Below are 27956 nucleotides of genomic sequence, written 5' to 3'. Positions count from 1 at the left end.
CGTCAGCAAGGTATATCTTGAGAAGTACAAACGAATGACAGTTCAAAATAGTGAAATACTGCCGCCGGCCCGGGATATCAGTTTAAAAATCAAAAACCTTCATTTCCCTAAAAGAGCTCAGTCTATTCACTTCTTCACAGCTGGCATTTTTTAAACACGAGATGGAGAAAACCAAGATGAACTTGAGCCATTCCTCGTCTATCACTACACGAAAATACCTAAATGGGAGCCACACACCTCTCTCAGTCTATCTCTCTCTCTTTGGGTTTTTTGTTGTTGTTGTTGTTGTGTGTTTGTTTTGTTTTGTTTTATTGTTTTTGAGGTACTTGTATGCGCTGTGTTAACTGCACAACGCTCCACCATTGATGTGGCCTGCAAGTGCGGAACAGAGTGGAGACAGAAAGGCATCAGTGCAGCCTGTACAAAAAACGGAAAAGAAACAACAGTGCCCGCCCCTTACCAAGGGCTCAAAGGTTCAAAAGTTTCAAAATAATTTTAATCCGAGAAACCAGTTCTACTGATGTTACCCCGTCCTAATCAATGCATGTGTTCTTCCCATAAGATCTTAGTTCGTGTTTGTAACGTATTTATGTAACAGCCATCAAAACATTAATATAACAGCCATCAAAACAATGATAATTGTACAGTGTAGCCACACACGCACGCGAGCGGCCTATTACAGCGTCGGGTGGTGTTTATAACATAGGCTTATCAAATAGCCATCAGAGGCCGCTTCAGTGTTTCAGTTTCAGTATCTCAAGGGGGTGTCACTGATGCGTTCGGACGGAACCCATATACGCTACATCCCATTTGCAAGGAAGATGCCTGACCCAGGCCGCGCGGCCGGCAGCATAACCCCACGCTCCAGGCTCCGAGTTGTCAAGCCGGCCTTGATCGGAGTGCACGCACGTTTGTCAGTGCGTGTACCTACCTATCAGAGAGGAGAGGATTCAGTTTCTTCAACTGCAGAATTTGGGCCCGGGGACAGCCCTTATGTTGTGCCAGTTGCCATGAGTTCTTCACAATGCGCAAAGCGCTTGCTGCAGTCATCGGGAACTTGACTCGGTCTCATCCGAATGACTACTGAGACGCGGCTCAGTTTGATTTTCCTGTCAAACTTGGGGTTAAACGGAAGGCCAAGAGCCGGTGGGAATCGAACCCAAACCCTCACTGGCAGATAATTTGAATTAACTTGAAGCGGCTTCACTTCACCATCGTGTTCCTTGTTCTAGTCTAATCAGTATGCCGGTCACTGTGTTCCTCCCGCTTCATGACTTCATAATGCCACACACGGCGCACACACACTTCTCTCTCTCTCTCTCTCTCTCTCTCACCCACACATGTACATTCACACACACACCGTCACACACACACACGGAACAAAAGATAGACGGTAAAAGACAAAGAAAAGAACAGAAATGGCGGTGCTGCACTGAACGAGGCGGCGCACTCTCCCGTAAAGGAAAGGCGGCTCGAATTTCACTCAGAGAAATATGAAGTTTCAGAATGCAACATTACGTGGAATGTGTTGGTCAAAAACATCGGATGAACCCAGTGACCTTTACTTGCTCTCACTTCTGCTCCACTGTAGTACCCCTGCGCTTTCGTGGCTGCAAAAGCGGATGTCTTGGGGGTGGGGTGGGGGGGAGGTTCATGTTTCACAAGCACAGACGGCCCCAGTACAAAGCGAAAAAGTTTTCCACTCGCGGCGGAACTTCGCGAGTACGTGGCACAAGGTTCTTGTCTGCCGGTAGATTTTCTTTCGTCTGTAGCTTCCTGCAATTTCAGAAGCAGTCGTGATGAACGGTTTAATTTTGACCATCAGTCTTCTGGTGTTCACTGTCGTCTGCTCCAACTCGAAGGTAAACAAAAAAGTTTTTGAATTCTGGCTGACGGAATCATGTTGAGTCTGGGAGTCAGGGAAGGAGTGCGGAAGACAGTCATCACCTTTTTTCTGGGGACTGGTGATCCTAGCGCAGAATGAGACTTAGTATGTTAAAAGGATTTTTTTAAATTTTATTTCTCTCGTTAAATTAACACTGAAAGAATGCGGGGAAAGTCGCGATGTTTGCTTAAAAACAACAACAACAACAAAACAGGACATTACGTGTGTGGGTGGGGCAGGGAGTTGATCTTGCTCAAGTGTGAGCTATAAGACGATGAGTTAAACAGACACGAAATCTGCCATGAACAAAACTTTCTGAAGTTTTTTCTTATCACAATTACAGAGCACGTAAAAAAAAAATATAAAAAAAAGTAAAGTCCACCATAGCATTTTTAGTTATGCTGCATCGGTTTCAGTGTTACTAAACTTTTCTTCTCACATCCGATCATGATCGAACAACAGACCAGGGAGTGGTTCCCAACGACAGTTAAAAACCCATAATTGTGACCGCCCAGCCTCAATTACAAGGCTGCCTCTGCCAGTCCCTGAGCATTGCTATGCTCCAGCAACTTGTCACAGGTAGACACAAAACATCAAAAGGTACTTATGTTAGTTTGAATTTCAGGATCAGGATATACGTCGCAGAGGCCAGTATGGCCATCGTTGCAACGGAACTTGGGAGAGCGCATGCAAAAAGCAACAACAAAAAACAACAAACAAACAAAAAAACCTACTGTGATTGATGGAAAACAGTAGCTGGCAGGGGTCTTTTAATGGTCGCCCAGAATGCTGCGGTCGCCCCTGCACTCACAACTCCTTACCCCAGCTGATTCCATTCTGCTATTGTTTTTACACACAAAAAAGGAGTTCTTTAGCTGGTCTGTACTGCACAATAGAATGACAAAGCCCTTGCTGTTATTGAAAGTTCTTCTTTCTGCTATATTGTCTATATCATGGTCTTTATAAACATTATTTCGTGTGTTTTTTTTCAGTTTCCAGGTGTCAAAGAGTGTATGAACTCATCCACCTACATCACACTTCATCTGTTCTCTCTCTCAATCAGTGTGTGTGTGTGTGTGTGTGTGTGAAAAGGAGTAGATGCCAGTCTGTTGCATCAACTCCAATTGCTGCTCAGGCCTTGAGAGCCTACCCTAGGTTTGTGTACAACATTAATTAACATAAAATTGGGAAAAAAAGCAGCAGTTAGGATAAAATACAGGAAAGTGAAAGATATTTAGAAGGCGAAATACAGAAGTACAACAATAATAAAAATGGAACACTCTAAGATAACCTAGCTGAGCACACCCACACATGCATGCACATACCAGCATGCAGTGCACGTATGTAAGCACATTCAGACACAGAGAAACACAATGCTCATGCAATTATTTATACTACAGTACTGTTAGATACCCATCTCTTCCACCAGACCACATCTCACCCCCGCCACTGTTAGTTTGGCACTGATTGTCTGGCACAGATGAAACAACCCTGAATTAAAACTAATACAAGGTGTTTAACGTAATCATGTTTGGAGAGTGGGATTCTGATTACCCAAAGTGAAAAAAGCTTCTGAGAATCCTGATACATGACCAACATTGACTTGCTCAGTGGCTGATGATTCTTGTGTGTAAATGTTCGACATTTCTGTGTTACAATCCATACTTCATCAAACTCTGACATGGAGTACATGATATATATGAAAATATTGATCTTTTGCATACATTTATACACAAAGATGGTTCAGGCAGTATCGGGTCTGCACATCTGTTTGCCAAGGAGATAAAACACCTCCACCCTCAGATGGCTAGGTGCCAGTATCAGGACTGAACCCAGGACACTCGGATTCATGATTGATAGATGACAGTACTCTTTCACAGGACGACACGATTAGCAACTGCATTACTATTCTCAATGGGTTGCACTGATGCCCCCTTCCATTTTACTCAGGATTGTGTGTGTGTGTGTGTGTGTGTGTGTTTTGCATAAATAAAAACATGAAGATCCTAATGTTAAGGCAAATACCATCATTTACGTAATATTGCATGCTTTGTATTGTCACTTGTTGCCATAAAAGTCAGATGTCAACTTGTTTTTTGGTTGTTTTTTTTGTTTTGTTTTCTTTCTTCAGACATGTACCAAGTAGTCCTAGATTAAAAATGAAAAAAAAACCCAAAACATTACCAAATAAGATTATGTATTATGTTAAAAGAGCATGACATTAATTATTCTGTGATTATGAAAAATCAGCAATATGTGTGTATGTGTTAACCCATGTGCATGCAACCATACCCATTATGTGTGTGTGTGTGTGTGTGTGTGTGTCACCGTGTGTGTGTGTGTGTGTGTGCAAAAAAGAATGAATGCATATGTGTCCTGGACACCTTGCATGAATAGACAATAGATCAGTAAGAAGAAGAAGAAGATATATGTGCACACAAACATCACATGTATGCAAGTGTGTGTGTGTGTGTGTGTGTGTGTGTGTGTGTGTGTGTGTGTGATCTTCAGTTTAATGTCTATTCACTGCAAGTGTTATTAGACGGAAAGAGGAGTAGTAGTGGATGAAAGAAAGGGAATGCATGTGAATATTAGTATAAGAAAGTGTTAATGATATGTATTAGAAGAAAAGTATATTATGAGAAATTAAAGAGATTGTGGTTTGTAATGAATTAGGTGTCATAGGAGGGAGAATATGTGTATGCATATCAACAAGTATTAACTTACAACAATGTAAGTATAAATAATGTGTTTGTGTGTGTGTGTTAAGGTGTCCATTGACGATGCCATTTTAACTCTCCTTCACAATGCTTTCCTTCGTTCAAATAACACAGGATCCTTCGTTTGTATTCTTTCTGTTGACTTCTCTTCTGCTTTTAACACAATACAGCCTCATCTCCTTTCACTCAGACTGTTGGGTTTAGGTGTTGATCCTTAGCTCATTTTCTGGATAGTAAGGTTTCTTCTCAATAAAACTCAGTCCGTTCGGTTTCACTTTCAGTGTGTCCATTCTTCTCAAAATTATACTTCCACTGGCGCACCTCAAGGCACGGTGCTGTCCCCTGTCCTGTTTATACTATACACAAATGACTGCAGAGGCATAGAGGAAACTTCTGTCATAAAATACTCTGAAAATTCCGCTACTGTCCAACTCTGATACTATTAATTTCACTGAAATTAAAGTTTTGCTCCTGGTGTGAAGCGAACTATCAAGATCTGAATGTTTTAAAACAAAAGAAATGTAAATAGATTTTCGAAAAGACCCTTTGCCTGTACCTGTTCTTGTTATAGATGGTGAAACCGTAGAGAGAGTCAATGAATAGAAATATTTAGGTCCTATTTTAGACAATAATGTGGCTTTTGACAAGAATGTTGATTGTATTCATAAGAAATGTCAGTCTAGAATATTTTGTTTGCAGAAGTTAAGAAATATTGGTGTCAGCTCCAAGATTCTTCAGAGCTACTATCAATGTTGTATTGAGTCTGTGCTGACAGTTTCATTTATGTGCTGGTATGGAAGTTTGGGAGTGAGAAGTAAGCAAGTTTTGTATATTGTCATGAGTGTGTGCAGTTGTGGGAGTGAGACAAGCTAGTATGCAAGAGCTGTATGAAAAGTGAGTGGTTCAGAAAGCCAGGCAGATAACAACTGACAAAACACACATTTTAGGAAAGTATGATGAACTGCTGCCATCAGGACGACGCTACAGAATGTTTAAAGTAAAATCCAGAGCTCAGAAAACCTTTATACCGCGCTCAATTCACCTTTTGAATTCCTGAGAACAATGTGTGCATGCCTGTGTCACAATATGTGTGTATGTGTTGTGTGTGTGTATATGTGTGTGTGCGTGCGCGCTCACATGCGAGTACGTGTGCAAGTACATGCATAATAGGTTGATCTTTGTTTAAATTTCTTAGATATCATTTGCTTAATAATGTGTGACAGTGTGCAGGATGAATGTGCAATAGGAACTGCGCAGTGTTCGTGTCTTTCAATAATTATACTTATACTGATAACTGCTACGTAGTGATTATCAGTTACATAAAAATGCACTAATTGAGCAGGGACAGCAAACATAAGTTTTTCATAAAAACAACAAGCAAACAAAACAAAAAAAAACAAAACAAAAAATCACAATATTCACAATATGAAAAACTTATGTTTGCTGTCCCTGCTCAATTAATGCATTTTTATTATTGTGTGTCTGTGTGAGAGAACGAACGAACGAACGAACGAACGAAGTTTTTTATTGAGGGAAGTGGAATAAGCATACATGTGCTTTTTTTCATCCAGCCCTCAGGGCAAATGGAAAATGAAAATGAATCAAAACATCCACAAAGTAGCAAAGAGATGAAGAAATAAAGACATGACATTCACATTCACATTTAAACATCTACATAATAAACATGTACATCTACATAATCATGATACAAACATCATCATATCATGAAGGAAAAGGATCAAACCATGCACCCCCCCCCCCCCCCCCACCCCCCCCCACCCCACCAAAAAAAAAAAAAAAAAAAAAAAACCCACACAGCCCCTCCCAAGCCAAGAGAGAGAGAAAGAGAGAGAGATCATGCGCACATTTGTATTGTGCTACCGCACCTGATGTAATTTCCCTTTATGAGATGATAAAATCATTCTTATCTTAATTTATGTGCAATATGATACAAGCAATGTTAACCTTGGTGTATTTCTATATGTTTACAATAATGATTAATTACAACATTTTGATTAAGTGAATATATACAATACTTTTTATATGAATGTTCTTATATGTTATTGATTCTTCTTGATTGAGTCATGTTTAATGTTTTGTGTTGAGAAATTGTCTACGTTTGTTTTGCTGCACCTGATGTAATTTCTCTCAATGAGATAATAAAGTTCTTCTTATCTTATGTGATGAGTGGGGGTTCATGGACGCACACACATGCGTGCATGTTGATGTTGAAGTTCACCATCTAATTCTGACCCTGTTTTCCCTCTTGCATGTTCCACCCACCTGTACATGGCCACGCCAACAGGCCCAGGACGCAGACAAGGCCACGGTGACCAAGAAGGTGGTTCTGGACGTGACCATCGATGGAGAGGAAGCCGGAAAGATTGCCATCGGCCTGTTCGGTGGAGTGGTGCCCCGCACAGTGGACAACTTTCTGCAGCTGGCCACTGGCCAGAACGGCTACGGCTACAAGGGAACCAAGTTTCACCGCATCATCAGCGACTTCATGATCCAAGGTCAGGAGACAGTTTCAGTTTCAGTTTCAGTTTCTCAAGGAGGCGTCACTGCGTTCGGACAAATCCATACACGCTACACCACATCTGTTAGGTAAATGCCTGACCAGCAGCATAACCCAACGTGTTTAGGCAGGCCATGAGTGCATGCATATTATATGTATTTGTGTACCTGTCAGAGTGGATTTCTTTTACAGAATTTTCCCAGAGGATAACTCTTCATGTTGCCATGGTTGTTGTTTTTTTCAGTGCTCAAAGTGGGGCCTGGGTTTATCATCTCATCTGAATGACTAGACACTCAGTTTGATTTTCAAGTCAAACTTGGGAGAAAGGGTGAGAGCGGGATTTGAACCCAAACCCTCACAGACTCTGTATTGGCAGATGAGTGTCTAAACCATTCTGTCACCTTCTTCCAGCAAAGAAGACAGTATTAGTGGTTAAAAGAAAGAAAAAAAAGTTAAAGGTTAAAGATCCTACAGCTTTTACTGGCTTCTGGGGCAGTGAAGATAATGATCCAAGGTCAGAAGACAGTAGTACTGGTTAAAAAGCAAAACAGAGGTCAAGGTTAAAGGTCAGAAGACAGTAGTACTGGTTAAAAAGCAAAACAGAGGTCAAGGTTAAAGGTCAGAAGACAGTAGTACTGGTTAAAAAGCAAAACAGAGGTCAAGGTTAAAGGTCAGAAGACAGTAGTACTGGTTAAAAAGCAAAACAGAGGTCAAGGTTAAAGGTCAGACGACAGTAGTACTGGTTAAAAAGCAAAACAGAGGTCAAGGTTAAAGGTCAGAAGACAGTAGTACTGGTTAAAAAGCAAAACAGAGGTCAAGGTTAAAGGTCAGAAGACAGTAGTACTGGTTAAAAAGCAAAACAGAGGTCAAGGTTAAAGGTTCCATAGGCTTTATAGGCCTCAGGGGCAGTAGAAATGGCATTCACTGTGCTTCAGGCCCAGCATGGGAAGGCAGGGTTCAGTTCTCTCATTCTGCTGCTTTTCCCTGACCCAAGTCGGGTACCCACCCATTCACACCCGGGTGGGGTGATGAAAATAGGAGTAAAATTTGTATTTGTATTTGTATTTCTTTTTATCACAACAGATTTCTCTGTGTGAAATTCGGGCTGCTCTCCCCAGGGAGAGCGTATCGCTATACTACAGCGCCACCCAATATTTTGGGTATTTTTTCCTGCGTGCAGTTTTATTTGTTTTCCCTATCAAAGTGGATTTTTCTACATAATTTTGCCAGGAACAACCCCTTTGTTGCCATGGGTTCTTTTACGTGCGCTAAGTGCATGCTGCACACGGGACCTCAGTTTATCGTCTCATCCGAATGACTAGCATCCAGACCACCACTTAAGGTCTAGTTGAGGGGGAGAAAATATCGGCGGCTGAGCCGTGATTCAAACCAGCATGACCCTCATGTTGTGAATCAGATGATGTTTTATCATGGCACTGAAATCTTTTTTCTTTCTCTCTCTCTCTCTCTCTCTCTCTCTCTCTCTCTCTCTCTCTCAAGTTCACTGTCATGCATTCCTTCGCATGCACTGGATGCAGGCATTTGAAGTATTTATTATTTGCATTGCTTTTTTATAATCGTTTTATATCACACCATATTTATGTGAAATTCAGGCTGCTCTCCTTCAGGAGAACATATCACCATAGTGCAGCACAGCACCACCTTTTCCTTTCCTTTGTTTTTTTTTCTCTGTGTGCCAGTGTATTTGTTTTTCTATTAAAGTGGATTTTCTACAGGATTTTGCCAGAGACAACTGTTCTGTTGCCTTAGGTTCCTTTCCGTGCACTAAGTTCATGCTGCACACTAGACCTTGGTTTATTGTCTCATCAGAATGATTAGATGCTCAGTTTAATTTTCCAGTCAAGCTTGGGAGAAAGGGCGAGAATGAGATTTGAACCCAGACCCTCACGGACGCTGTATTGGCAGATAGGCGCCTTAACCATTCTGCCACCTTCATCCTTACAAATACAATGAATTGGACCGGACAACCAGAAAGTATTATATAAAGCGCTGTCGAGGTAAACAGATATACAAACACACTACATTATTTGGTGACGGGTGTCTCTGTAGATAGAAATGTATACGTCCACACCACCACTCAATCAGTGAATGACTTGTGGAAAGGAAGAAAATTCCGGCAAGTGCGGGATTCAATCCTGTTCTCTCAGGGTCTTTAGTTCCCCAGGCATGTGTATGTGTGCCCACATGTGTGTCCATGTGCCACACACATTTTAGACAAAGGCATAAGACACACACACACACACACACACACACACACACACACACACACATATATATATATATATATATATATATATATATATATATATATGATAGTCAGTCGTGTCCAACTATGACCATCAGAACAGCAGAGGAGGCAACTGTTGTTCGACTATTTGGGCTAGAATTTGATTATAGTGGAGAGTGTCTTGCCCAAGTTACATCCCCACTCTCTCGGCCAAGGGGATTTTAGGACAGTCGGTGTTGGGATGGTTGCCAAAGGCCAACTAGCCCACAAGGCTGCAGCACAAAGAGCCAGTGCAATTTTGCCTCCTAGTTTGAGAGTCATTGTCCTTCACAAAAGACTAAGCTGTAAATGGTTTCCCATTGACTGGAGAAACCATTGATAATACAGCTCTCACTTTGCTGTTGGCCCAAATGTAAAACGCATGTCAATCTGTGATATAAGCAGAGTGTTGGGCCTAAGATACAACATACATATATATATATATATATATATATATATATATATATATATATATGTATGTATGTATGAATACTGTAAATGATCTCTTAAAGAGAAACTGCATGAATGCTACAGTGCTCATAAACATGGACACAGGTGTCGTTCATTTCAAACAATGCAGTTAACACAAACAGGAACACATTTCAGACTTGAGGGTTTGCTATCAGAATAACGTTAATCAAAGTGTTCATCTGTGATTGTTGGACTCGGAGGCCTGAGCACCCTAGCTGGGACAGATGACAGGAGCTTGGTGCAAAGGGTGCGTTTTGCCTTCACAGGGAGCTGAGTTTATTTTCTGTGGAGCGGCAACTTAGTGGATTGTGTTGATGCTGCAGTGATCAAAGACTGAAGATAACACATGCATTGCTGGTTTTTTTATTTTATTTTTTTTTAAATTACTTTATTTGTGTGTGTGTGTGTATGTGTGTGTGTGTGGAAAGGTATCACCTGTCACCAGTTTCAATGAGGCCAGAATGATAAATGTATTGATAATGATTGAAATTGTGTACCTTGTGTTTTTGTCTCTTTCTCTCTGTTTGTGTCATGTCGTGTGTGTGTGTGTGTGTGTGTGTGTGTGTGTGCGTGTTTGTGTCAGTGGACAAAATTTTAGACCATATAATAATTACTATACGTACTTGCTCACATGCTTGTATGCACATGCACGCACGCATGCACACACTCACACACACACACACTAACACACACACACACACTAACACACATACACAATCACACACACACAATCACACACACTAACACACCAATACTTATTTTTCCATAAAAGTGAACTCAACCAAACCTTGTTTGATATAACTCTGACGTGATATCTCCTTCAGCTGGTGACATTGTCAACGGGGATGGAACAGGCTCCAAGAGCATCTATGGAGAAACGTTTGATGACGAGAACTTCAAGCTGAAGCACTATGGGTCTGGCTGGGTCAGCATGGCCAACAGAGGTATGCACAGCTAGAGGCTCACTCAGTCCTTTCAGCTAACACTGCACACATCATTGTGGTGGTCTTCTGCTTTCTGTCTGTCTCTTTCTCTCTGTATGCCTCTCTTCTCTATCATTTTCTCTCTTTCTGCCTCTCTCTCTCTCTCCCACTCTCTCTCTCTCTGTCTCCCTTTGTGTCTCTGTCTCTCTCTCCTTTCAGCTAACACTGCACATGTCATAGTAGTGGTCTGCTTTCTGTCCATCTCTCTTCTCTCTCTCTCTCTCTCTCTCTCTCTCTCTCTCTCTCTCTCTCTCTCTCTCTCTCTCTCTCTCTCTCCCACTCTCTCTCTCTGTCTCCCTTTGTGTTTCTGTCTCTCTCTCCTTTCAGCTAACACTGCACATGTCATAGTAGTGGTCTGCTTTCTATCCATCTCTCTTCTCTTCCTCTTTCTCTCTCTCTCTCTCTCTCTCTCTCTCTCTCTGCCATTGTGTCTCTGTCTCTCTCTCCTTTCAGCTGACACTGTACACATCACAGTGGTCTTCTGCTTTCTGTCTGTCTCTTTCTCTCTGTATGTCTCTCTTCTCTTTCATTTTCTTTCTTTCTCTCTCTCTCTCTCTCTCTCTCTCTCTCTCTCTCTCTCCCACTCTCTCTCTCTGTCTCCCTTTGTGTCTCTGTCTCTCTCTCCTTTCAGCTAACACTGCACATGTCATAGTAGTGGTCTGCTTTCTGTCCGTCTCTCTTCTCTTCCTCTTTCTCTCTCTCTCTCTCTCACTCTCTCTCTCTCTCACTCTCTCGCTCTCTGCCATTGTGTCTCTGTCTCTCCTTTCAGCTGACACTGTACACATCACAGTGGTCTTCTGCTTTCTGTCTGTCTCTTTCTCTCTGTATGTCTCTCTTCTCTTTCATTTTCTGTCTTTCTCTCTCTCTCTCTCTCTCTCTCTCTCTCTCTCTCTCTCTCTCTCTCTCTCTCTCTCTCTCTCTCCCACTCTCTCTCTCTGTCTCCCTTTGTGTCTCTGTCTCTCTCTCCTTTCAGCTAACACTGCACATGTCATAGTAGTGGTCTGCTTTCTGTCTGTCTCTCTTCTCTTCCTCTTTCTCTCTCTCTCTCTCTCTCTCTCACTCTCTCGCTCTCTGCCATTGTGTCTCTGTCTCTCTCTCCTTTCAGCTGACACTGTACACATCACAGTGGTCTTCTGCTTTCTGTCTGTCTCTTTCTCTCTGTATGTCTCTCTTCTCTTTCATTTTCTGTCTTTCTCTCTTTCTTTCTCTCTCTCTCTCTCTCCCACTCTCTCTCTGTGTCTCCATTTGTGTCTCTGTCTCTCTCTCCTTCCAGCAAACACTGCACATGTCATAGTAGTGGTCTGCTTTCTGTCCATCTCTCTTCTCTTCCTCTTTCTCTCTCTCTCTCCCACTCTCTCGCTCTCTCCCTTTGTGTCTCTGTCTCTCTGTCCTTTCAGCTAACACTGTACATGTCACAGTGGTCCTCTACTTTCTGTTTTGTCTCCTTCTCTCTCTCTCTCTCTCTCTCTCTCTCTCCCTCTCTCTCTCCCTCTCTCTCTCTTACAAGGGTGGAATGAAAGAATCAAGAAACGTGAAAGATATTCTGTGTACAGATTGTTCAAAACAGTTATCTTTAGAACCTTACATCAGATGTATCAAAAATATAAAACTTTGAGACACATTCATTCGATTCCTGACAGGCCCCAACACACCATCGCACACACATCACCTGCTATAATAATAATAATAATAATGGTATTTATATAGCGCTGAATCTTGTGCAGAGACAAATCAAAGCACTTTCGCACCAGTCATTCACACGCATGCATAACTCTAAAACTGTAGAAACTAAAGACAAGGAAAAGGCAGACAAGGGAGGCTATTTTGGGAAGAGGTGGGTTTTAAGGCCAGACTTGAAAGAGCTGAGCGTGGAGACTTGACGAAGTGAAAGAGGAAGTTCATTCCATTTGCAAGGTCCAGAGACAGAGAAAGAATGGCAGCCAACAGTCGAGTGTTTGAATCTAGGTATGTGTAAACAGAGTGGATCCGAAGCCGATCGTAGTGAGTGAGATGGAGTGTAGAGGTGAAGGCAGCCGCAGAGATAGGAAGGGGCAGCTTTGTGAATATATCTACACCATAGAGTGCTGATCTTGTACTTTATTTGGTGTGTGACAGGGAGCCAGTGGAGATGTTGCAAAAGAGGAGTGATGTGCTCAGATCTTTTCTTTCTGAGGACGAGTCAGGCAGCAGAGTTTTGTATGTGCTGAAGGGACTGAATGGATGAAGCAGGCAAACCAGACAATAGAGAGTTACAGTAGTCAAGGCGAGAGAGAATGAGAGAAACGACGAGTCTAGATGTTGCATCAGTGGACAGATATTTCCGGACAGCACTGATGTGCCACAGTTGACAGTAGCAGGACTGACATGTCTGACTGATAAATTTTTGCATGGACAGTGTATTGTCAAGGACAACACCGAAGTTCCTAACTGATCTGGAAAGAGGGATGGATGTACTGCCAAGTTTGATTGTGTCAATTGTGATGGAAGACAGTTTTTGTTTAGTTCCTATGATCATTGCTTCAGTTTTGTCCGCATTCAATTGTAACTTATTTAGAGTCATCCAGTTTTTAATGTCCAGGAAGCAGTTGGATGTTTCTTGCAAGAGCGACAACAATTTTTCAGGGGTATCACTCTTCTGGAGTTGAGTGTCATCAGCATAAGAATGATGACTGATATTATGGCGGTTGATAATTTCAGTGAGAGGAGCAGTGTACAGTGTGAAGAGCACTGGGCCTAAAACAGATCCTTGTGGGACTCCATGTTCAATTTTAATGGGTTCAGATCGGAAATGATCAACAATGACAGACTGGAATCGATCAGTGAGATAAGATTTGAACCAGTTTAGAACAGTGCCGTTGATACCAAATGTAAAATGAAGATGGGAAAGAAGGATTGAATGGTCTATCGTGTCAAAGGCGGCTGACAAGTCGAGGAGAGTGAGAAGGGAAATTTTTCTTGAATCGGACGCTATCAGTAGATTGTTCAGAATGTGTCCCACAGGCCCCATCACACCATACACACATCACCTGGTATGTCTTACAGGCCCCAACACACCATCACACACATCATCTGACAGGCCCCAACACACCATACACACATCACCTGGTATGTCCCACAGGCCCCAACACACCATACACACGTCACCTGACAGGCCCCAACACACCATCACACACATCACATGACAGGCCCCAACACACATCACCTGGTATGTCCCACGGGCCCCAACACACCATACACACATCACCTGACAGGCCCCAACACACCATCACACACATCACCTGACAGGCCCCAACACACCATACACACATCACCTGACAGGCCCCAACACATCATCACACACATCACCTGACAGGCCCCAACACACCATACACACATCACCTGGTATGTCCCACGGGCCCCAACACACCATACACACATCACCTGACAGGCCCCAACACACCATCACACACATCACCAGACCACCTGCTATGTCCCACAGGCCCCAACACAAACGGGTGCCAGTTCTTCATCACCCTGAGGGAATGCCCGTGGCTGGATGGATCCCACGTGGTGTTTGGCAAGGTGCTGGACGGCATGAAGGTGGTGCGCCGCCTGGAGGACGTGGAGACCAACAGCGTGGACACGCCTCTTGTGGAGGTCCTCATCAGGGACATCTGGGAGGAGCACATCCAGCCCTTTGAAACGGACCTGGACTCTGTGGATAATGCTGAGGATTACGATGAGGATGAAGACGAGGATGAAGAGGAGGAGGAAGGCGATCAATGAGGTGTTTTTGTTTTTTTTGTTGACTGTGCCTTAGTTTTGCTGTCTGAGTAGGAGGAGCATGTCCGTGTTTTGTTGTTGTATTTTTGTTGTTGCTTTTTTTGAACATGTTCGGACTGTTAGGAGACAGATGGTCTTTCTAGTCTTAGTACATGTCCATTCTGGCAGATTTCAGTTGATTCTGTGTGTCCTGGGTTTTCAGTCTGTTCTGTCCAGCCCAAGAGCGCTAGCAACCCAGAGATTTGTTATACAAAATATGTCTGCGTATAATTGTAGAAACTGATTTTTTTGCATATGTTTATGATTTTTTTCTGGTGCTTTTGATAAATCAAGCTATAACCCAAAAAGAAACTTTTTTTTGCATATGAGATTTTTTTCTGGTGCTTTTGATAATCAAGCTACAACTCCAAATGAACTGAGGATGTGTAAATGTGTGAGTGTGCACATGTGTTTGTGTGTGTGTCTGTGTGTATGTGGGTGTGTGTGCGTGTGTGTGAAACAGAGATGAAAGACATAAAGATCTAATAAGTAGCCTCTTGTTCATCAAAATGATGCATACTAGTTTGTAAAGAAAGAAAAAATCTGTCAATTCTGTTGATTGATATCCTCAGAGTGTTAATGTTGAATACGTTTTTGACTCACTTGTGTAAACAATGTGAGTCTATGTAATAACTTTTGTGTTCGGTTGTCTGTGGGTGGGTGTATGTCTGTGTGTCCGTGGTAAACTTTGACATTGTCATTTTCTCTGAAAATACTTAGTTGATACCAAATTTGGCAGAGCAATAGCAAATGATCAGTTCTTTCCATACATTCTAATCATAATGAAACTGCATCCCTGATAAGGGCACAGAATAGATTTGAATATTTTCACCAAAAAATGACTGTTACATTATTCTTTTTTATTCTCAAAACTTAGCATTTTCATGTGACATACTGACACATTGAACAATAGCATTTCATTAATGTTTTTGTTGCTGAAAATGGATTTTCCTTTGCTCGGTGTGGAAGTTACATTTACACACACATTTCTCAATGTGCCTGTTAATGGAACATTACACTTATAGGCTGAAAACTAATTATTAGAAAGGGAGATAATTGTATTATAACAGATCTCACTCATCTAAAACATTACATTTTAAAAACACTACTCAAAGCATAAAAAGGCTTTTGTGTTTTATACTCAGTAGGAAGGTCTTACACTGTTTAAATTTGAGAATGATGCTAATTACAACATCGGCGTGTTTACTGCATATAAATATTTTGTAGCTGTTACAACATTAATCAGAACAAACATAACAGAAATTGTACTTGACAGACCACAAACGAATTGACGGAGGCGGACATCTTGGATTACAGTGTGCTGCATTCACTCAATTTGCGATAACATGTAATTGACAGGAGGCGAAGAAGGCAGCTGAGTTTTTATTCAGAGAGAGATTTGCATACAGGCCTAAAACAACTACTGCATAAATGTCCCCTACAAGCATACAAACACACAAAATTGATTTTCCAAGCGCAGTTTCAGTTACATCATGTCGCATTTTGCATGCACGAAGGAAGACAAATCTGACCTTTGCCAACTGTGCATCTATTTATAGTAGTCCAAGCGTGGAAGTTTGTAAAACATGCAATACCTAGCTTTGAAAAATATATCAAGTTTTTTTTAACACTAACATAATCTTTTATATACTGTTTTCCATATCGTTCGGAGGCCAAGTACAAGTATGCTAAGCAACTCCTAGCAGACAGTGATGTTCAAGGTACCGAAGGATGTTTTGGTTGCTCGCTGCCTGTCTGAAAATAGCTGTTGCAGTAGAGTCCATTCAGTTGACATAAAAGGGGTGGCAGGATGGTATAATGACCATGCAAGTGGTCATGCCATTGGAAAATGACGTCACAAAGTAACCCATATAAAATGAAATGGAACAGTTCTGGAAATGCAGAATATCGCATACCATTGGTTTGGGGATTCCCGTTGTTTTTTCACAGTTCTGAAAGGACTGGTGTGTAACAACTTTACTGTTTATTTACTCTCATCAGACGGTACAAATAGTTTGCAAGTATTTTCGCCTTTTGAGGCAAGGTGTAGATTGGCAGTTAGTTTACTCAGATCAGTAAAATCCTTGATGTTCAACTTCAAACGTCTCATCCACTGACTGACCTTGTTGGTGAATAAGGGACCTCTTATTTAGTGTTACCAGTGGCCTATCAACGTATATTGATCCAAATAATATTTTCTGCTTTTCATCAAGATTGAGTATTCGTAGAATTGAAAATTGCATGTTTGAAATGGAACAATTTCATCTGAAGTAGCCCACGTTCTGTTCTCCGTATTTCACTTCTTCTTTTTTTTTTCTTTTTTTTTTCAAAAACACATATAGATCTAGATCAAATTGTGTGTGTGTGTGTGTGTGTGTGTGTGTGTGTTTTGCCAGATTATCCATTATTTTTTTCTTCTTTTTTTTCCTTTTTAATTCCTTTGTTGGAATTAAGTGTATATCACAAGTGAGTCTTGAAGGCCTTGCCTCTCTTGTTTTTCTTTTATATTGACTTTGTCTTGGTGCATAGATGTCCAGGTTAGACAGTTGGAAACTACTGCTTGCCTTGTTACGAACCACTGCTTGCCTTATGATGAACCACTGCTTGCTTTATAATGATACTGATTTCCTTTCCTGATCCTCTGTGATACATTGGATCAGTCTGATCAGCAGTTTGTGCCCTTTCAATGAATGGCCATGAGCAAATGTCAAAAAAGCAGTTTGATGGAAGCTTGAACGTTTCCTCCACATCCTTCAGTCTCATGAAATCCGTATGATAATCGCAAGAGAGGATTTATTTATTTATCTATTTATTTATTTAGTTATTTATTTATTGATTGATCTATCACCAAGAGAAAATTTATTTATTTGATTATTTATTTATTCATTGATCTATTATCAAGAGAGGATTTATTCATTCATATGTGTGTTTATTTATTTATTTATTCACTGATCAGTTATGTCAGTATTAATGTATTCCTCATCAGAACATGAAAAAGTGAATTTCACATCAGGAACCAAAATGCTGTAGGTGTTGGGATTCACTTTGTGATATTCCAGTGTATTTCAGTAAACAGAAGGGATTTATTTCAGGGTGTTTGACTTTTGTTGTTGTTTTTCTTAGTAATTCTCTGTATTTCAGTGAACAGTGGAGATTAATTTCAGGCTGTTTGGCATTTGTTGTTGTTTTCTGGGTAATTCTCTGTATTTCAGTGATCAGTGGAGATTAATTTCAGTATTTCAGGCTGTTTGGCATGTGTTGTTTTCCTAGGTAATTCTGTATTGCAGTGAACAGTGGAGATTAATTTCAGGGTGTTTGGCATTTGTTGTTTTTCTTAATAATTCTCTGTATTTCAGTGAACAGTGGAGATTAATTTCAGGCTGTTTGGCATTTGTTGGTTTTTTTCTGAGTAATTCTGTGTATTGCAGTCAACAGTGGAGATTAATTTCTGGGTATTTGGCATTTCTTGTAGTTTTTTCTCAGTGATGTTGATTTTTAAGCCCCACAGTTGACAAGCAGAAATGCATACTAAAGAGTTCCCACAGTGTTGGTAGACTGTGCCTAGTCACTCTGCTTTTCGACTTTGTTGTTGTGTTTTGTTTTGTTTTGTTTTGTTTCCACCTCGAGCGAAAAATCAAAGCAGCACATATTATTTGAGCTTTATTCACATACAGTTATAGAAAACTAATGCCAAATATTATTTCAGTGTTTGTATTTTGGATCAAACATTTTGCATGTTCCATGTTTATGGCTTGTGCACAAATTTGTGAAATTCTGCATGTTCAGTCATAAGAACCGTTTTGCATGTTGTTGTTGTTTTTTATATGATGATTATATATATATATATATGATTTTATACTATTTTTTAAGCATGTAAGTACAGTATTAAGAACCAATATTTCACACTACAGTTATCTTTGAAGTGCCAAATGTAATTGTATCCAGTGTTTATTTGTGCTACTTGAACTGTATGGGGTCAGTGATGATTATACACCCATCCTGAAGATGTTCCTTCTGTTTAATTTTGATAAACCAAATTAAAATGTCTGCAATGTTACGTTGTATTTCAAGGCAAAAGAGGGTGCTTCCTTTCATGTTCTTTCCTTCTGCAGTCATATTACTACTTCATTAAAAAAAAATTTTTTTGAAGATATGCATAAAGGTCACTTGTAGTGACTTTACAGCAAATGAGAACAAGCAAGGAGAGTGTATATCTGACTAAAATGCAAACCAAAAATCAACTATAAATAACAACACTACCATTAAAAAAACAAACAACTACAGCCTCATTCTCTCATCTCTCATATACACCATCCTAAATCACCCTGAAGAAACAAAACTAGGTTTCCAAGTGTCTGAAGTTGCCCACTTCAAAACTCATTTGATCAAACATTTGTATGTTCCTCTTAAAAAAATCTGATGATCCAGCCAACAACAGGGGACTTTCTGTGTATGTGTGGTTCACTTAGTTTAACTACACAAGCATCATTGACTCTCTCCTGTAAAAGACATTTCTGTACATGTATTGTTCAGATCGCTTCACATTGTGTAGCTAGCTCTTTGGCTGATCCTTCTGTCAGGAAATGCTTTTGATACCCGAGTTTACATTGTAAGTCTTGTAAGAATTCTGTGCACATGTGTACACCAATTTTTTTTATACATCAAGTTAAGGTGTTCTTTTTTTTCAATCTTTTTTTCAAGCTTTTTTTTTTTTTTTTTTTTTTTTTTTTTTTTTTTTTTAACTCTTCCCTCTCAGCACTCATGGATATATTGAGCACATATTCCAAACTAAGATCTGCTTATGTGGATCTCGACAATAAAACAAAATAATAATAGGAAAGCAAACAAACAAAAAAGCAACAACAAAAAAAGCAGCTTGTAAGGTGTAACAATTAAATCTAAGCTTGATAGTTCATTTCTAGAATAGTTTATGTGCGATGGAAGCAACTGCATCTGTATGATCAGTGAAGCAGTAATGGACAGGGTGTTGTCAGAGTTATCTCTGGTAATATAATGATAATACATACATGGGCATGTGCCTTTGTTTCTCCACATGCCTGCTGGGCATGCACAGGTTGTATCTCAGCACTCAGTGTATGGAGTTTGACTGGCCCATCATATTTTCTGCCTGGCCTCTTATCTTCATTGCCAGGGGGTGATGTGATTTCTTCCCACCGCCTTAACCATAGATAATGCCCTTGAAAACAGGAGAGGGAGGGGTGGATTAAGCCTTTTGCACTCATTCTGACCACAGGTGAACTATTATTATTTCATCTGTGAACTCAAGAATGTTGACGCTGCCAAGAGTTAGTGCTCCAAAGGTGCTCTGCCCTCAAGTTCTCTGTGCTTCTTGCTATACATGTTAGATGTCATATTTCAGGAATGTATTGGTAAACCACCTGCTTTTGTTTTTGAAATATTAAAGAGTTGTGAATGGATGAAAGTCTCTGATACAAAATGAATTTGGTACTCAGTACACACTTAGTATGGTTTTGCCTCTTGCAACAATATGCAATGACTTGGAAATAATAAACCACATGTGTTCCTTTATGTTTTACAGAATGTCTTTGCATTGTGACAGGGTAGGTTAGGCATTAGATCCGTGTTCATCGGTGATCAGGGTTTGAGGCCCTGTATCAGCATGATGTAGTGTCCTTGGGAAAGGTTTTCCTCGTCCCACCCACGTGTAAATGGGTATCCGACTTCAAATGAGTAAAGTTAAAGTGGCAGAAAGAGAGGATTGGAGTGATAGCCTAGAGGTAACGCATCCGCCTAGGAAACGAGAGAATCTGAGAGTGCTGGTTCGAATCGTGGCTCAGCCACCGATATTTTCTCCCCCTCCATTGAACCTTGAGTGGTGGTCTGGATGCTAGTCATTCGGATGAGATGATAAACCAAGGTCCCGTGTACAGAATGCACTTAGCACACGTAAAAGAACCCACGGCAACAAAAGGGTTGTTCCTGGCAAAATTCTGTAGAAAAATCCACTTTGATAGGAAAAACAAATAAAACTGCATGCAGGAAAAAATACAAAAAAAATGGGTGGCGCTGTAGTGTAGCGACACGCTCTCCCTGGGGAGAGCAGCCCTAATTTCATACAGAGAAATCTGTTGTGATAAAAAGAAATACAATTACAAATACAAATCTTCTCATGCTGAGTCCTAAACAAAGTGGATATCAATTTACTGCCCCGATGGCCATGAAAGGCAACTGGACCTTTAACCTTTTTCAACCTTGTTTATAGTATCAGCAGTCATGAACCTCCTTCATGGGTATTAGATCTGATTTTAAAAAGGTGTCAAGTTTATGAAGAGAACGATTATCTTAGATGCTTTAACTGTACGGAACACTTGTCACAGCCAGACCACCTCAGGTTAAATCAAACATTCAAGCACCACCACTCTTGACATATCCGCTTGATTTTCTAGTTGACCCCTTTTCTGGCAGTGGGCATAAGGTATATGCCCTCTATTTTGTTGTTGTCTGCTGGATGTGTCTGATATATTCCTGTTTGTCTTTCATCTTCAGGAGATAGTTGAAAACAGGAGAAAACCAGATGGTGCTCCAAGCTCTTACTGTATTGAGGACAGATTGCATCCTGTTGTCTCATGCATGACTTCAACAAGGAATTCATTTCAAGCTTAGTCTTTTGTTAAGGACTACGACTCTCAATACTAGGAGGCAAGATTGCACTGGCTTTTTCTGTTGGCATCCTTGGGGGCTAGTTAGCCTCAGGGAACTATCCCAATGAGGCTGTCCTAAAGCCCTCAGGACCAAGAGTTGGGATGTAACTTGGGCAAGACAAATTCTAGCCCAGATCGTTGGAACTGCAGTCGCTTCCTCTGGTCACAAACACCACTAACCATTCATATATTCTTACAGTGGGGACAATTCTTCCAAATAATTGCTTTTACAATGTGAACTGCCCTGGATAAAACAGCCCTATTCACAGTGCCTCAGGGACCTTCATGTTAATTTACCTTTCTGAATGTGTGTCATTTTAGTCATCTAGCTCACATACTTTCAGTTCTATAAAAAAAACTTCTTTTTTTTAATGGATACATATGTACGTTGTGTACTCTTCTCTACATTCATTATTAACGGGATTTTTTTTTTTTTAACCAAGACACAGTTATCATGCTACAAAATTTACATAATTGCTCTGCTTCAAGTAAAACGTATTCATAATGCCCTAGAAATGGTTGTCATTTGTCAGAATTCAAATAATTAGTCTGCTTCATGTGAAATTATCAGTATCCATCATGCAGCAGTATTTCTTTTTTTTCCTCTGGCCTAAATGGTGTTTGAGGATGAAAAGCACTTTGCGCTTAGTTGGAGAAAAACTGCCCAATAAATGTCTTTTGGAGGGAAAAAAGCATACATATTATTATTAATAACACTGAGGTGTCTTAGTAAGATATCTCCTTTTGCTTCTTCTGCATATCTGGGCTGCAGCTGTGTACAAGCAGGCTGTTTGACAGTTTTTATCCCATACTCGTTTTCCGGGGTGTGCATGCTGGGTGTGTTTTTGGATCCATAACCCATCGAACACTGACATGCATTACATGATCTTTCACCCTTTAGCTGCCAGGAAAATAAGGTTTAAGTGAAATCTATTTGCCAGGGTTTTTTCCACAAAAAACGGGTATAAATTTTCAAAAAATGCTGTGCTTTGTTATTGGAGAAAGACCCATAAAAGTACATATTTTCTGAAAGGTAAATGAATAAAGAATACAAAACACATGAGGTTTTCCCAATTTATATATTTTTAGTGACATGTTGTTGTTTTGAAACCAGTGTTTTGTTTTTTGTCACATTCTCAACTTGTTCATTAGCCAGGTCATTTGCACTAAAATATTATGTTTTCTGGACAAATGGATATCCGCACACACAAAATCATACTAGAACAACCACAATTACAAAAAGAAAAAGAAAGAAAAAAAGAACCACAATTGAAACAAAAATTAAAAAAGAGATAGATGCACAATGCATTGTGACTTCTCCAAGTGATAATATGGATGTGAGGCCATGCCCCCTCAGTCTCCACCCCCCTCCTCTTCACCCCTCTCACACAGTCACATTATCCACTTCTCATCAGACTGCATTGGCTGAGCGCTAAGAAAATCACTCACACTGTGTCCTGCTACAAATTTGGTCACTTTCTGTCATCTGCTACACCTGTACAGCCGGCATCATTTACTGATAGTCGTATCTTGGCCACTCTCTTGATTGCTCCCTTTATTTTCTATCAAATCATCCTTTAAATGTTCACCACTGTCTTATCCTTCGAAATTACACTTCAATTCTTTCGGAGCATCAGCTAAAGAAAGCAATCTTGATTGATTTAGTTCACCACAATTGCATGTCTTGAGCACGGCGTCAGTCTGACATTTTGTTGAGCGAGCAAGGAGAGGAGCCAGGCAAACACTACAACAGTAACCCAACCAAAACATTCAAATAAAGGACTGCCTCATGACGTAGATGTTGTTTCTAGCAATGAATAGAATCTAGAAAGATTCTCCAAGCTAAATCTACCACTATTTTTATCAACAAACTGAATGCAAACCAGGGAAAAGTCAGAATATTTCAATGACGAGTTATCTTTTCATTGTGGCAGCGAAGCGTACATGCTTGTGATGACGAGTTATCTCATCATAATGGCAGCCTAGGGGTTAATGTGTGTATTTGATCCTCTGCATGAGTATACACACACAGGAGGTTCAGGCACTAACAGGTCTGCACATAAGTTGGTTTGGAGGTGGTTCAGGCACCAGTAGGTCTGCACATAAGCTGACTTTGGAGTTTGAAAACATCTCCACCCTTAACACACCTGGTGCACATTACTGGGGAAAGAACTCAAGAAACATGGACTAGATTGCTCTTACCATTCTGTCACCACACCCACCATAACAAAGTTTGTTTTTTTTTAAACCCAAAAAACTATAACGTCCAGGTGCTTATAGAAATATAATCATATTTGTAATAAAACGGGGTTGTAAATAATTGTGTAAGTGTGTAAAGTTTAAAATATAATAATTCTTCAATCAATTTTCATAAGGGTCAGGTACTGTGAAGCAAATGCTGGCTCCCCCCCAAACCCCGACACCCAACAACAACAAAAAAAAAGGCATGCAGACATAACCACATTCACACAGCCAGACACAGACCATTTCTTGAAACAGTTTTTTAATCAGGGGCATAGGGACATACAATAAATATATGCGGGGTAACAAAATTAATGAAATCTCGGAAACAAAAACATCTACCAGACATGTTAAAAATTACTGTTTTACAATTAAAAAAAAAAAAAATGTTACTCTGTTCAGTACTACATGTTAGATTGGAAAATGCTAGTGGGGAGAGGCAAAGAATGAATTGAATTCCATCCAATTATCCACATACATAACAGATAAACCAGACTCGGGATCACAGGCTATAATAACAGAAGGTTAAGACATGTCAACTTTTCTTTATACTAATCACTTTTTTTGTTTTGTGAAGACTGCAACTTGAAATACTAATGACAACATGACAGATTTTTACACCATATTATGGACAACATGCACTGTGAGTTATTCTCTCTCTCTCTCTCTCTCAAGAAAATTTTTAAACTTCAGTAATCTTTCCTTATCAAAGTTAGGGAGATATACACTCTAGATAACCACAACATTAAATCAAATGGTGACTGTTTCTGACATTTTAAGTTAAAAAGGAAACTGTGTTGAAATCAGATACAGAAAAACAATATATGTCCTGTTCTATCTGTTGAAATCATACTACCTTCACAGATATCAACCCAATACCAAGTCTTTTCAGCCAGTTTTAATCAAGGAGAAACAGTGAAAATCGAAAATAAAGGAACACACAATTGTAACTACAGTATTATGCCAGATTAAAAAGAACCGTAATTATTTTAACTATTAGCATTATGTTTTGACAAAAGGAATAGTAATTATTGCAAGTAGCTATGGTTTTATTTTAGGTAAAAGGAATAGTAACTATTCTAAGGTGTTCTGGTTTTGGGGGGTTTTTTGGGGTAAAGATCAGTAATTACTTTAACAATTACATTTTAATAAAATGAACAGTAGTCATTGCAAAAAACAACAACAAACATTTAGGTTAAAGGAAGAGCACCAGTAATTTCTGTGAGAAACAATTACAATTCCGTAAAACAGTAAATATTGTGAGAAACTATTAGATTTGGACAAAAGGAAGAATAAATAATGTGAGAATGTAATTACATTTTGATAACAAGAACCGTAATTATTGTGAGAAACAAATGTTTTATTTAACAAACAGTAATTATTGTGAGAAACTTAAATTTTGCTAAAGGAACAGTAATTATTGTAAGGAGAAATGTTGTGTTTTGGTAAAGGGAACAGTAATTATTGTGAGAAACTATTATGTTTTACAGTAATTATTGTAAGAAACTTATGGTTTTGTAAAAAAAAAGAAAAGAACAGTAATTAATATGAGAAACTCTTACATTTTACAGTAATTATTGTAAGGAACTATTATGTTTTGGTGAAAGGAACAGTAATAAACGTGAGAAACTATTGCGTTTTGGTAACAGCAACAGTAACTGTCATGAGGAACTATAACGTTTTGGTAAAAACAACTCTTATTTTAACCATTATATTCAAGTGAAAGGACCAGTAATTATTGTAATAATGTAAGCAACTATCATGTTTTGGTTAAGGGGACACACCTGTTGAAATAATAAATTTACACAGCCCTTCACCTGTGGGGAGACAAAGTGCTTTTACATTCACATGCATGCATTACTTTGACTCAAACTCAAAGGAATGAAAGATAAATCTGATGTACATATTTGTTCAACAAAGAGAGAAACAGAAAGTGAACATGGAAAGTCTGGCCTCATCAATAAGTAAGCAGGCTTGCTGATTGATGTTGTAGTCCCCTCATTTTGTTTACACACACACACACACATATAAGATTTAAAAACAATAGAACTTAAACATCCTGCAAATTATCGTCAATGTGAAATGGGTGAAAAAATAAGAAAACAAGTGAATAGAGCCCTGGAAAATGGAACTGAGGTGCCTATGGTGGTAGTGGTTAAAGACTAGTGATACTTTTACATGCCTGTACACAGAAATAAACAGCATGAAAGCTTGAGTCGACACTGGGAGAGGCCATTTGCTTCAGTTCAGTTCTTCAATTCCTGGAGTTGAGCTGGCTGAAAATATCAGAGATGGAGCTAATGGCTGATGAAAGTCGCAGAAAAAAAACAACAACCCAAAAGCTCTCTTTTTTTTTTTTTCTTTTTTTTCATTCTTCTTCTTCTTCTTTTTTTCCACTTGCCAGTCACAGGGAAAACCTTTCTTGTTAATTTCAGTCTTTTTTTTCCTTCACTCATCTATTTCATGTGTGGCTTCTAGTTCTTGACCATGAATTCACACACACACATTCAAATTTACATTATCCATTACCCTTTATCAGTTTATCTCCAGTTGAACAAACACATACACATGCACAAAACCAGTTACATCTTGTCTTAGATCAGCGATGTGTGTTGGGTAATCCAGACCCTGAAAATAACCATGCTAACTGTTAGGTCTTGCAGTCATGTATTAACTCAGTACTGCCAATTAGCTCCCCTGACGTTTCCAACAGACGACCCTTTTGTATGGGTAAGAAATAAAATTGTCAAAAAAACTAATGTTCAAATTTATGAACCGAAAACTTCCAAACAGATCAATAATGAGTTAGTTGGGCGCAAGATATAAAACGTCCTCCCTTCTTATGCTATCATACAGTGAGATGATGGAAGTAACCATATTTTTTGTTTGAAATTTACACACACTGATGACTTGTTAACAAACCCAAGAAAACAGAAAGAGTTTGAAACAAATCAAATTCATAAAGTTATATAGCTATGGTGGGGCACCTTTGTCTAATTCTGTTGTCTGCCTTGTGACTGAGACAAAACTGGGTCAGACGCTATGGTTGACACGCACTGTTCACGTGAACCAGTGACCATAAAAATAACTGCTGCTCGCGAGCACAGCAACACTCACTGCATTTATTGGTTGTAGTGGAGAGTGGAAAGGTCAGTTATAATATTCTTAGCATATAACATCATTATGCAAATTAAGTGCCACTCCAAAACTATTTAAGGCTATTGTGGTCCTCTGTCTAAAATGGCTGTGAACAGTAGAGCCCCCTACCCCCCTCCCCCATTAACATCATCTGGGATGGTACTGGTAGCCAGCTGGGTTCTGTGCAGTATGCTGAAGTGAACTGAGCCATTACTGCTGATTTTTTTTTCATCCCCTGGGTAATACTAATAGTGGCGTTAATCAAGTGCAGGGGAGCTAAATCAATCTCAAACACATCCTTGACAGTTTTGTTTATCGGTCAAGTGAAACTGTTATACATTTTTGTTCATTAGTGACTGGGGTGATGGTTTCTATGTCACCAAAGTATGTCAAACAGGATCCTGCCTGCACCTTCACTAAAACACACACAAAGTGCAGTGAGAAAGTCACACAAAAACATACATATATCAACACACACACTTTGGATTTTCATTGTTTAATGGAAGATGAGACTCATTCACCAGACCAGTGAATGACAGCCAACAAGGTGACACCCTACAGAGATAACTGTAACAAATGAAGCCTACCATCTGGTAACGATGACAATTTTTCTTTTCTATCAGTTCCACAGCAACAGCATTTCTAAAATTTAGGGAGAAAAATGGTGGTATGTAATCTTCATTTTCAGAACAAATACCAAATCTCACATACTCTCGAAAAGCAAGAGCTTTATGAGAAAAAGAGAGAGGGGAAAAAAACAAAAAACAAAAAACAAAAAGAAAACTTAGATAAAAATGTAATAATAAAAAAAAACAAAGTTGCAGAAGAAACATTATTCTGTTATGATCAACATGTAATCAATTTACTTTGGTCAAAACCCCACAATTCAGTGGTAACAAAGTCATATTTGTTCTTCATGTTATCCTTCGTTAGAATGAAATGTAATTATGTTGAATGAAAGGTTGGCACTGATATTTCAAAAGAGATCTGATAGTCCTGTCGTTTACAAGGTAACCTAATTCAACTAGTTAAGCAGACCACATGGTCAGCAGGTGGCTTTGAAATGAAATAATAATTTAGATTATGCTTCAATTATGCACAAGTTAATGAATATCAAATATGCTGTGGTGAAGTTTTAACCAATATATGTGACTAATTATTCCGGTTTAATACTTTCATTCTTATCAATAAACTGCTATTAAATCACACACACACACACACACACACAC

The 27956-nt window shown here is 39.5% G+C and overlaps 1 protein-coding gene across 1 annotated transcript; it reads left to right on the top strand.

Annotated features, from left to right (window-relative positions):
* Positions 1–1660: 1660 nt before the first annotated feature.
* Positions 1661–24305, top strand: LOC143300437 (uncharacterized). The gene is made up of 4 exons (XM_076614096.1): positions 1661–1862; positions 6911–7121; positions 10706–10825; positions 14343–24305. Exons 1-4 carry the CDS (start codon positions 1800–1802, stop codon positions 14627–14629), a joined length of 681 nt encoding a protein of 226 aa, XP_076470211.1. The 5' UTR covers positions 1661–1799; the 3' UTR covers positions 14630–24305.
* The last annotated feature ends 3651 nt before the right edge of the window (positions 24306–27956 follow it).

This window comes from Babylonia areolata, chromosome 26, assembly GCF_041734735.1.
Source record: "Babylonia areolata isolate BAREFJ2019XMU chromosome 26, ASM4173473v1, whole genome shotgun sequence".
In the NCBI taxonomy this organism is placed as follows: Eukaryota; Metazoa; Mollusca; class Gastropoda; order Neogastropoda; family Buccinidae; genus Babylonia; species Babylonia areolata.
The sequence above is the reverse complement of the archived record's forward strand: the minus strand, read 5'-3'. Positions and strand labels throughout refer to the sequence as shown.

Coding starts and splice junctions, on each gene's coding strand:
- LOC143300437 (XM_076614096.1), top strand. CDS start 1,800: ATGAACGGTTTAATTTTGACCATCAGTCTTCTGGTGTTCACTGTCGTC. Junction 7,122..10,705: donor CAGCGACTTCATGATCCAAG/GTCAGGAGACAG, acceptor TATCTCCTTCAG/CTGGTGACATTGTCAACGGG. Junction 10,826..14,342: donor GGTCAGCATGGCCAACAGAG/GTATGCACAGCT, acceptor TATGTCCCACAG/GCCCCAACACAAACGGGTGC.